The sequence below is a fragment of the Micropterus salmoides genome, unplaced genomic scaffold, assembly GCF_014851395.1.
Source record: "Micropterus salmoides isolate LMB-PRFRI ecotype aquatic unplaced genomic scaffold, ASM1485139v1 Ms_hic_scaffold_4, whole genome shotgun sequence".
NCBI lineage: Eukaryota > Metazoa > Chordata > Actinopteri > Centrarchiformes > Centrarchidae > Micropterus > Micropterus salmoides.
This window is the reverse complement of record NW_024043372.1, coordinates 3,218,023-3,229,357: the sequence shown is the minus strand read 5'-3', so window position 1 is coordinate 3,229,357 and position 11,335 is coordinate 3,218,023. Positions and strand designations below refer to the sequence as shown.

General features: G+C 40.3%; 2 protein-coding genes across 3 annotated transcripts in view; both read right to left on the bottom strand.

Annotated features, from left to right (window-relative positions):
• Window positions 1–966: 966 nt before the first annotated feature.
• LOC119886666 (pulmonary surfactant-associated protein A2-like) overlaps window positions 967–11,335 on the bottom strand; it is a 30,290-nt gene continuing 19,921 nt past the window's right edge. The window contains exons 3-6 of one of the 2 annotated variants that reach the window (XM_038697555.1): window positions 3,136–3,510; window positions 2,489–2,837; window positions 2,253–2,344; window positions 967–1,308 (exon numbers count right to left, since the gene is read on the bottom strand). In XM_038697555.1, the coding sequence (XP_038553483.1) occupies window positions 1,207–1,308; window positions 2,253–2,344; window positions 2,489–2,801 (507 nt within the window). In that variant the 5' untranslated portion in view covers window positions 2,802–2,837; window positions 3,136–3,510 and the 3' untranslated portion in view covers window positions 967–1,206. The remainder of the gene's footprint in view (window positions 1,309–2,252; window positions 2,345–2,488; window positions 2,838–3,135; window positions 3,511–11,335) is intronic. The other variant, XM_038697556.1, reaches the window with a different exon arrangement.
• Window positions 4,767–10,262, bottom strand: LOC119886663. The gene is made up of 3 exons (XM_038697552.1): window positions 9,565–10,262; window positions 8,501–9,385; window positions 4,767–5,698 (listed from the first exon to the last, which is right to left on the bottom strand). Exons 2-3 carry the CDS (start codon window positions 9,167–9,169, stop codon window positions 5,492–5,494), a joined length of 876 nt encoding a protein of 291 aa, XP_038553480.1. The 5' UTR covers window positions 9,170–9,385; window positions 9,565–10,262; the 3' UTR covers window positions 4,767–5,491.

Here is an 11,335-nt window from a genome sequence, read left to right as displayed (position 1 = left end):
AACTAAGTACTGAGTGCTGAACATCCTCATACTTTTCTAAAAATCCTTTTTTGTATTGGTCTTAACAAATAATCTAATTTTCGGGGATCCTGAATTTGGGATTTTCAGTAGTTGTCAGTTTTAATCATCACAATTAAATGAAATAAACATTTGAAATATATCAGTCTGTGTGTAATGAATGAATATAATATCCAAGTTTCACTTTTTGAATGGAATTACTGAAATAAATCAACTTTTTGATGATATTCTAATTATATGACCAGCACCTGTAGTCCAACATGCCTGGGGAGAAGGGGGGTCAGCCCGTGTCACTCAACCTTCTGCCAACTTTTTAATTATTTGTATATAAGTATAGGCTAAGGAAGGCGGCCCACTGGACCCGAGGTTGGCCGGCCCACCGGGCTTTGTCACGGTACTCCAGATGGCCAGACCGCCACTGTTTCATGATGTGTGTTCATCCAGTTAGGTGCTGAAGATGAGTTCACAGTGAGTGAAGGAAAGATCTGCCACTATTGTACGGTCTACTTAAAACGACAATTGAACTAACTCCTCTTTACCTTGTTTCACACAGAGACAATATAAAAAGATGGACGTAGCAAAGAGACGAAGTAAAACAGATTAGCATGTTGCTTTCTCTGCGCTGACTAAACTTTCTCAAAATTAACAGAAGACGTCAGTGTTGCACTTTCTTTCGCTAAATGTAGGAATTAAAGAGCTCAGCTTATGTGCAGTACTTGCTCACAACATCATTCATTATTCAGGATGATATATCACATCCTGAACTGGTGAAGGTCGTGGGTTCAAACCCCGGTTGCCCCGGACTTTCTGTGTGGAGTTTGCATGTTCTACCCCTGTCTGCGTGGGTTCCTCCCACCATCCAAAGACAGGTGACCCTAAATTGTCGATGGATGGATATCATATCCTGTATGAAGGTGTGTTTTTTAGCATGTAAATATGTAGACATAATTTCATCAAACGGGTAAACAACGTATGTTTTATTTTGAAGAAAATTTGATTTCATTAAGACACTTCACTCAGTTATATTGATGATGAGGAACAAAACTCTTCTACGACAGTCTACAGGATTTATTCAGGGTTCTGGTTAAGCACTCTGTACAGTGATAATAGTGTACTGTGTGTATTAGCAGATAGAGAGTACATTCACCAAGTATTGAAGATAAACACAAGTACAGTTGGATTTCAGTGTTAAAGCTCAGTCTTGTTCTCCTTCTGGAAGACTTTCCCATCAGGCTCCTCTCTCCACTTCAGGGTGACTCTTATTCCTTTCTCCTTCAGCCAGTCCTGGAGCTGGGAAACACAAATGGCAGCTATTTTGACACGTTTGCTCAAAACTACATTGTTGAGAGCTAGCTTATGTTTGGCCTGCTATCCATAGGGAAACAAGAAAGACACACCAAAAAAAAAAAAAAAAAATGCGCCCAGAATAACAGTTTCAAGAGTTTCTAAGGCCACGTTCAGACTGCAGGCCAATGTGACCCAAATCTTCTTTTTTTTTGCCCATATGTGACTTGGATCTAATCTTTTTATGACCGTGTGAACAGGCCAAGTCATCTGACCTCTTTCAGTTCGGAATTGTGTCACTTACATATGTGGTCCAAATTTGATACAGATTGGATCTTTTTAAATGCGACCTCAGTCTGGACACTAAGGTCGCATTTGATGCGACTTTGACGTCACTGTAGGGCAGCTGTTCTGCTGTAGACGGAGCTGCGCTGAACGAAAAAGTTCCACAAAAAGATTTTATCAAACATGTGGCTCGTCGCTCTCTTCCTTCTATATCTCGCTATCATCTGCTCAACAATTCCCTTTCTTTTACTTGAAATCCATTGGACTTGAGTTCTCTTCTGAGTTACGTGCATGCTACCTGTCTGAGTTGTGGGGCAGTTGCGTTGTACAGCGCCAGAAACCATAATGAAACGAACAGAAAGTTGTGAGCACTTGTCTTAATTCGGGAGAAAGGTGACCCGTGAGAGGACAATGAAAAACAGGAGTCTCCCGTGAGCTAAACTCTGTTGCTCATTGTTTACTCCTGTAGCCTGCAGCAGCGTGTGACGTCGTGTTATTCTTCTGCGCATGCGGGTCACTTTCAGGCCGCCGACAGTACACACTGGAGTCTGATATGGGCCACGTTTAAACTATAATGTGAACTGTCAAACAAAAACAGAATCTAAATTAAGCATTAAGGCCTGCAGTCTGAACGAAGTGTCTCAGGGTGGATTTTGGAGACTCACCTTTTTCAGCATGTCAGCTTTCACAGCAGGGTCATTCAGATCCACAGAGGAGTCCTCCAGCTTTATCCTCAGCTTTACCGCCTGCCTGCTTACTGGTGTGTAGACACAGAGAAGAACAACATGTGTGGAATTACATTTGTGATACCAAACTCATACATGTAAATGAGCACCATGTCTGAGAACAGTTTAACATCAGTTATTCTCTCTCGTCCGCTGCAGCTCAGTAAACCACTCACCAGGGACGCTGTAGCAGACAAATGGTAATCTGGTTTCACAGGGAAGAAACTTCCATGTTCCTGAACTCTGCAAAGCTGCAACACCACATGCGACCCTCATCGAGCCTAATGGGTTGTAACCTGAGTACCAGTTTGTGAATGAGAAGCTACTCCCATCAGACCAGTAAAAGTCAGGATCTCTGAACAAACCAACCCATGCCAAGTATCCAACCGGCACCACGTTCGCAACCGCCTGGTTCTCATTCTGGTTCCTCACAATGGCCAGGTCTATGAAGTTCTTCCTGCAGTAGCTCTGAGCACTGGACCAACTCATTGCTACTTTCACACCAACAAATTCAGGATTCAGTTCCTGCAGTTAATTTTTTAAAATCAGGGAATTGTTAAGTTCACATATTAAAGATGAATCCTGACAGAATCAGAAATAAATACAGAAACAATTAAATGCTCAATAATACAGTAAATAATTAAATAAATGTAGATATTAAAACACAAAAACATACATTTAAAAAAATCATTTATAAATAAGATTGTACAGGACAATAAATAATTAAGATTATTAATACAAAGGTGAATAAATAATTTAATTAAAAGATATATACATTTGTCTCACTGTATAATTTAATTACTGCCCACACACACATACTTACCTCTGTAACAGATAAAGAAACGTTTTACATAGCAATTATCATCCCACCAAGTTCCATCCTTTGCAACTTTCACACAGAATTCATGAGCTGAATAAACGTGTTGGCTTTCATACTTCCAGTTCCTATATTCAGCTCCTGTCCCTGTGTAGCCGTCTGACCACCTCCAGTTGATTGTGGTGTACAGGCCAATCCAGACATTAGAGCTGAGACCAAAAGATGAAACTGTGTTAAGAAACTTGTTTATTTCGTCAGTGTTTTCAATGGTGGCCAGGTCCATGTATATCTCTCTGCAGTAGGTCTGAGCTTCAGTCCAGTTCATAGGATCAGCAACATAGTGGTACTGATGTGGGAGGCATGAGGAGAAGGTGTCCCAACCTGTGTGGGGAACAAGTGTCATTTGTTAAAGGTGGTACCCACAGTCTGAGTTTGTCTGTTAACATTACTGAAAGTTTTAATTTGTTGGTGGGCTTATTGGATCTGTATTAACATTAATAGCTTCTAAAATAGATTTTAAAGGTTTATTGCCATTTTAATTTTGTGGTGACCCTCTCCTGGGTTGTGTTGCATGGGTTTAAGTCCAAAGATGGTGGCATAAATGTGATTAGTCACTAAGTACCATTTTGAAGTACTCGTAGTTGACCTGAGTATTTCCATATTCTGCTACTCTATACTTCTACTTTACATTTTAGAGCAAACGTTTGCACGTTTTACTCCACGGTATTTATCTGACAGTTAGTTTCTCACAAAAGTGAGTGCACCCCTCACATTTTTGTAAATATTTGATTATACCTTTTCATGTGACACTGAATGACTGACACTTTGCTACAATGTAAAGTAGTGAGTGTACAGCTTGTATAAGGTAGGTGAAAATGTCCAAATTAGACCCAAAATGTCAATATTATGTGTGGCCACCATTATTTTCAAGCACTGCCTTAACCCTCTTGGGCATGGAGTTCACCAGAGCATCACATACTGCCCTGCGGCCCAGACTCTGAAGGGAGGGGATTATACTCAGCTTCAGTATGTCACAGTCCCGATTAACCCGTACTACGGGTTGGGTTACACCCAACGTCACGAAGTTACTCCTGGAGTTAAGTGGATAAGCCAGTTACCTCGCTTCGTAGTACAGGCCACTGCTCGTTCGCCCATGTATAACTGGTTGTTGTTGAGTGTCCCTGAGTGTCCCGCCTGGCTCTGTGCTGCCCTATCTGCTGTTTGGAATTCAAACTGTTACCACCTCCACTGTCTGTAAGCCTTATTTTCTGTTGAATCTTGGGTTAAACTCTTGTGAACTATACCTGCATTCTCCAGTGTCTTGCATTAGGGCTCAAACCTGCCTCTGCCTGTGCACTTGGCAACAATCCTGACAAAAATTGGACAAGTGCTTTGTCCAGAAAAGAGCCATTCTTCCCTGAGTTCAGCCAGTTGCTGGATCCAGTATTCAATCCCTTCCAGGCGGTGTACACTCAATGTGGATCTGTGGAGGATGCTCCTCAACAGAGTGTGTTTGTGAGTGTCTGTTGTGCTTCTGTCATTAATTAACTGATTGTAGACCTTGCACATAAAAAAACACCCCAACAACTTTGGATCAAAAGACAATAAGAAGAAAAAAGTCGAACAGAAGCACAACACACAGTACTTGCTGTTAAATTTAATGTAACAAATCAACTTTTGGATTTTCATCAGGCATTTTAAGCAATATATTCTATATTGATACACATTCTTCACTCAGGTGTTTGTGATCTACATGAGTTAATCTACTACTACAAGAAACAAATTATACAAGAACATGAATCCAAAGAAATCACACAAATTTGTGAAATACACGATACATAGAAAATTTAGTACAGACGGAAAAAAGAAATTGTGTTTAAATAGCAAATCAAGCATACGCTAGTGATTAATAGCCACACCATATGTTTCAGTTATTTTAAAGACAATTGTGTATGTGAGTCAGTGTGGTTGAGGCTTTGTAACAGTAGAACAGTTCTGCTAAAGACTCTCTGCTGTCATGTAAGTGAATATTTACACCACAAGATGGCAGCACTCTGATGTAGCTCACTGAGGGTGAATCTGTTCACAAACAGGCTGCCTGTATCACACTGCTCACGTTCTCACAGAAAGTTCAGTTGTTGACAAAGCTTCCACGCAATTCTTTAAATGACACTTTGAGTGAATCCTTACTGACACAATGAATTCAAGAGAAATCCTCTCACTCAGTCAGGGCACAATAACTAACAGAATTTATTTATTAACATTATAGTTTTTCTCATAACTGTGTTAAGTATATACGATTAGTGATATTTACGGAAAGTGATCAGAGAGATCTAAACTAAACTAACCTGTGAAAGAGAGCTCAGTTTCTTGACGGCAGAGTGAATGTATCGTGTTGTTTGATGAGAGTTAAGAGGTTGTTATTGACATTTAAAAAATGACTCTTCAAGCCTGAGATTGGTTCATAGTTTAAGAAAAGATAATCCAGAAAATCTCCTTTTTCCCCTTGTGGCTCACCAGTCCTTATGAAAGTCTTGAATTTCTTAAGCAAATCATCCAGGTTCTGCAAATAATAATAATAATAATAATAATCCTTATTTGTAGAGCACTTTTCAAAAACAAGTTACAAAGTGCTTTAACAAGTGTAAAGAATAATACAAAAAAAAGATAAGAGCATGAAAATTTAATATAAAATTAGTAAAATACAATAAAATAAAAGGGATAAAATAAAGTCAAATAAGATCGGGAAAAGCTCTCCTATAAAAGTATGTTTTAAGAAGGGACTTAAAAGAGTTCACTGACTCAGCCGACCTGATTTCCTCGGGCAGGCTGTTCCAGAGCCTCGGGGCCCTGACAGCAAACGCTCTGTCCCCTTTAGTTTTCAGTCGAGACTCTGGAACAGACAACAGACCTCTGCCCGAGGATCTCAAGGTACGTGCTGGTGCGTATGGGACTAAAATGACGAGCTTTAAAAGTGATCAATAGAATTTTAAAGTCAATTCTAAAACATACTGGGAGCCAGTGTAATGAAGCTAAAATAGGAGTAATGTGGTCATATTTCTTTGTTCTGGTTAAAAGCCTGGCAGCTGAGTTCTGGACAGTCTGGAGTCGATCAATAGATTTTTGGGTTAAACAGGTGAAAAGGCTGTTGCAATAATCCAGGCGTGATGAGATGAAGGCGTGTAAAATGGTCTCGGTGTCCTTAAAAGTTAACATAGATCGAATTTTAGCTATATTTCTAAGTTGATAAAAACATGATTGAACAAGCTTTGTGGTGTGCTGCTCGAAATTTAAATTACTATCAAACCAAACACCAAGGTTCTTTGCCACAGGCTTAATGTGATTTACTAGGGAACCAGCAGATGGCAGTATTTGATTTGCCATCTGCTGGGACCCTATGACCAGGATTTCTGTTTTGTCTGAGTTCAGCTGGAGGAAATTATTTGACATCCATTTTTTAACTTCACAAAGGCAGTTGTTAAGTGAACTCCGCATTCCAGGGTCTGTGGATCTGACGGGCAAGTATATTTGTGTGTCATCAGCATAAATATGAAAAGAAATGCCATGTTTATGGATAATATGTCCAAGGGGAAGCAGATACAAGGAAAACAAAATGGGTCCTAAGACCGACCCCTGAGGCACACCATATTTAACTGGACAGAACGAAGAGACATAGTTGTTTACAGACACACAAAACTTCCTATTTGACAGGTAGGATGAAAACCATTCTAGGGCAGTACCAGAGATCCCCACCCAGTGCCTCAGTCTGTCTAACATGATGTTGTGATCAATGGTGTCAAAAGCAGCGCTAAGGTCCAGGAGTACAAGGACTGAGCACATACCTTCATCAGCAGACATTAAAAGGTCATTGGTGACTTTAAGCAGGGCAGTCTCAGTGCTGTGGTACTTCCTAAAACCAGACTGAAACTTTTCAAATATTTTGTTATTTTCCAGCACAGTGAGCAGCTGTTTGGACACAATTCTTTCTAGAATCTTTGCAATAAAAGGCAGTTTTGAAATTGGTCTAAAATTTTGTGGGAGGGAGGGATCTAAACCAGGTTTCTTTAAAAGTGGGTTCACGCAAGCCGTTTTAAAATAATCAGGGACACAACCAGTAGATAGGGAGCTGTTGAAAACAGAGATCAAATGGGGCCCAACAGAATATTACTTTTAGTAAAAATTTTGTAGGTATTATATCAAGTGGGCTGGAGGACACTCTCATTTGTGATATTGTTTTTAAAAGCTCAGACAAGTCGATGGGATAAAACTGGTTAAAACTCTGTTGTTGCTGGTGAGGAACCTCTGAGTAAGAGGCCACGGGGGTAATAGAGGCTCTGATTGACACCACCTTATTGGTAAAATAAGATAAAAACAATTCACAGTCATCATTACTTCCAGCTGAGGCACAAGGAGGGGTTGGGTTTACCAGCTGATCCACAGTCTTAAACAGAAACCTGGGATTGTCTTTATGTGTAGTAATGAGTTCAGAAAAATAGTGTGTTCTCGCATCCTTAACCATGTTATTGTAGTTAATTAATAAATCCTTCAGACTGAGGTAATGGACTTGGAGATTGGATTTTTTCCATCTGCGCTCTGCTTTCCTGCATTCCCTTTTTAGGCTGCGAATGCTGTCATTTATCCAGGGTTGCTTACTAGCTTTAGACGTAGGCCTAACCTTTAGAGGAGCAGTAATATTTAGTGACGACAAGCAGATATGATTGAAGTGATCAACCAGATTGTTGGTGTTGGAATCAGACAGGTGTTGGCTTTGGCTCTGAAAGACTGCGCAAAACTTTGAAACACTTTGTTCATTAAAGATGCGACAACACACGGAGCTTGGTGAGGCGGCATGAGTAACAGGCGAATCGCAGCTAAAAACAATACATCTGTGGTCAGATATGGTCATGTCCACTAATTCCAGAGAGGAAATGCTGACACCCAGGGTAAAAACCAAGTCCAGTGTATGACCACGGTTATGTGTTTGCCCTTTGACATGTTGTTTGAAGTTAAAAGAAGTGGCCATATTTAAAAAGTCAGTTGCATTAACATTGGTGGGGTCATCAACATGAATATTAAAATCGCCACAAAGAACAATTCTGTCATAATTTAAAACCAGAGTAGATAAAAATTCAGGAAGTTCTGATAAAAATCCTCCAGGCGGTTTTGGGGGGCGATAAATTATAACAAATATGATAGGTTGCAGCCCTCCAACTTTAAGAGTGAGAACTTCAAAGGAGCTAAATTCATCACAGCGTACTTGATGACATTTAAAATTTTTCCTATACACGCTCACTAGCCCACCACCACGACCACTGACCCTCGGTTGACTAAAGCAATCATATTGAGGCGGACACAGTTCAGCTAGCTGCAAATATGAACTGATAGCTCTTGTGATTGCAGTCTGGTAGGCTGATGCACGTTTGCCAGTCTGAGGATTCAGTCGAGCTTCATGGATCAACATCTGGAGGTGGAAGGAGGCTCCATTGACCCAGATTTTGAACCCACGGGTGCCCATCTGTCCGTCATGCAGCAGGGAGTTTCTGAGGATGGTGAGATGGTTGCTCAGCTGGGCTTCTAGTCTCCGTAATTCCTCCCTTAATCGTTGTTCGTTGTCAATGAATGTTTGATGGCGATTCAGATACTCTGACATTGTGTCCCGGACAGATGAGGCTTTCTCTTCACCAAATATACGTTGGAGCATGCTGTATGGATTATCATTAGTTTGAGTGGTGCTCAAAATGCAGATCTCCATGATCATGGAAATCACCAATGCTCCAATTCCAACAGCATTTGGCGCTGAAGTAATCGGACCCAAACTAGATCCTAAACGGGCAATGTAGCCTGGCACTTTGGTGAGCAGCTCATTAGAGTAGGCCATCAGCTGAGCGTTTGAGTCTGTGCCAGAATATTTCAGTAGAGACTCGTCTATGCCTATATCAAATTTGGAGACGAAGTTTGGGTGCTCGGAAATATGTTCCAGCATTGTAGAATAAAACATGTCATAGTGCTCTTGAGTTGGCTCTGAGTATCCGGTGCCCATGTTTTCTACTGGATCTGTGACACTCAAAGTGTAAATGTACCACAACCAACAGACTGAACCCCAGGCAATTCAGAATGCATGAATATTAAGTCCAGTCAACTCCCTCATATATTCCTCTGGATGATACACCTCCAACCAACCAGACCTCTGGAAAGGCAGGCGTCTTTGACTTTTTTTCTCTGACGTCCCAGTTTGTCCAAGGTCCAGGAATGCCACCTGTGTCCCACATATTTAAATGTACAGTACAAGGTTACAATTTAAATGAAGACCACATACATGTTTTGTAGGGTATTCCTTAATGTGCAAAGCAAGTGTTTTATATACTGAAAGAAAATCCTTCCAGAATACACCTTTAGAAACAGGCCAAAGCAGACATACACAGGATATTGACAAACCTTCAGCATACACAGTATAATGTATACAGGATGTGGTGAATAGTTGTTTCTGAGAAATTGAAAACTTTGACTTGACCATTATGCACTAAAAATATTATTACATTATGTATTGCTGTTATACTGAATCTGAGGTTGAAAGAAAGCAAGAAAGAGATTGACATTTTCAACAGACTGAACACCAGGCAGTTCAAAATGCATTAAGACACAAGTCAACATTCAGCTTTCTCAGATGTAGACAGATAAAAAAACAACAACAAGTGTTAGTATGGTTTAGCTCCCAAACTGGCAAATTAAAGCAAACTTTTTGATAAATAAAATGATGCTGGTTGGTGCTTAATATGGCAAGACATTCTTAAAACATTTACATTACATTTACTCATTTGGCAGACGCTTTTATCCAAAGTGACTTACATTTGAGGAACATAAAAGCATCAACGGAGCAGAACATATATTTAGGCTCACCGTAATGCCTGAGTAGCCTCATGATTAATAGAGGAAAACAACAACTTTGCAGCACTGTAGCCAGACTGAGTCACAGCTCTATTGAGCCATGTTTTCCTACAACCCTCAGCACTAATAATGCACGTGCCCTGTTTGCTACTGTTGACAGACTAACCAACCCTCCTGTGTCTGTAGCCTCTGAACTTCTATCCACCAGGGCCTGCAATGAATCTGCCTCCTTCTTCACAGACAAAATTCAAACAATTAGACAAGCAATCAGTGCCTCCATGCCAGTAACAGGATATGTCTTGTCCCTGTGTCCACTTAAAAACAATTTATACAGCATGAGACAATTTGATTCTATTAACCATAAAAACCTGGAGGACATAATACAACATCTGAAATCCTCCTCATGCTGCCTTGATATTCTGCCAACAGGTTTTTTCAAAAATGTGTCTAAATGCATGGCCTCAGGTTTACTACAAATTGTCAACATGTCTCTCCTCTCAGGTTTTTTCTCTAATGAGCAATTATAGGCCCATATCAAATTTCCCATTTTTAAGTAAAATCATTGAAAAGGCTTTTTTTCCAACAGCTTAATGCTTTCTTGGCACTAAATAACTGTTTTGATGTCTTCCAGTCAGGTTTTCGACCACACCACAGCACTGAGACGGCTCTTGTTAAGGTCTTCAATGACATCCATTTAAACACTGACAGTGGCAGAATTTGTCTTAGTATTATTGGATCTCAGTGCTGCATTCGACACGGTCGACCACAACATATTACTAGACAGACTTGAGAAGGTGGTTGGATTTTCTGGCACAGTACTAAAATGGTTTGAATCCTACTTAAAGGACAAGGACTACTTTGTGTCTATAGGTAATCACACATCTGAGCTGACAAAAATGACATGTGGAGTTCCCCAAGGCTCCATTCTGGGACCTCTTTTGTTTAACATTTACATGCTTCCACTGGCTCGGATTATGAAAAACAACCATAATTATGCAGATGACACACAGATTTACATAACCATTTCACCAGGGGACTATGATCCCATAGAGGTGCTGAGTAACTGTATTGAGCAGGTCAACGGCTGGATGTGCCAGAATTTTCTTCAATTGAACAAAGATAAAACTAAAATTATTGTTTTTGGAGCCAGGGAGGAACGATTGAAAGTCAGCGCTCGACTTCAATCTGTAATGTTAAGAACCACAAACCAAGCCAGAAATCTTGGTGTAGTCATGGACTCAGACCTGAATTTGAGGAGCCATATTAACACAATTACAAAGTCAGCCTACTATCACCTGAAGAATATATCAACGATTAGAGG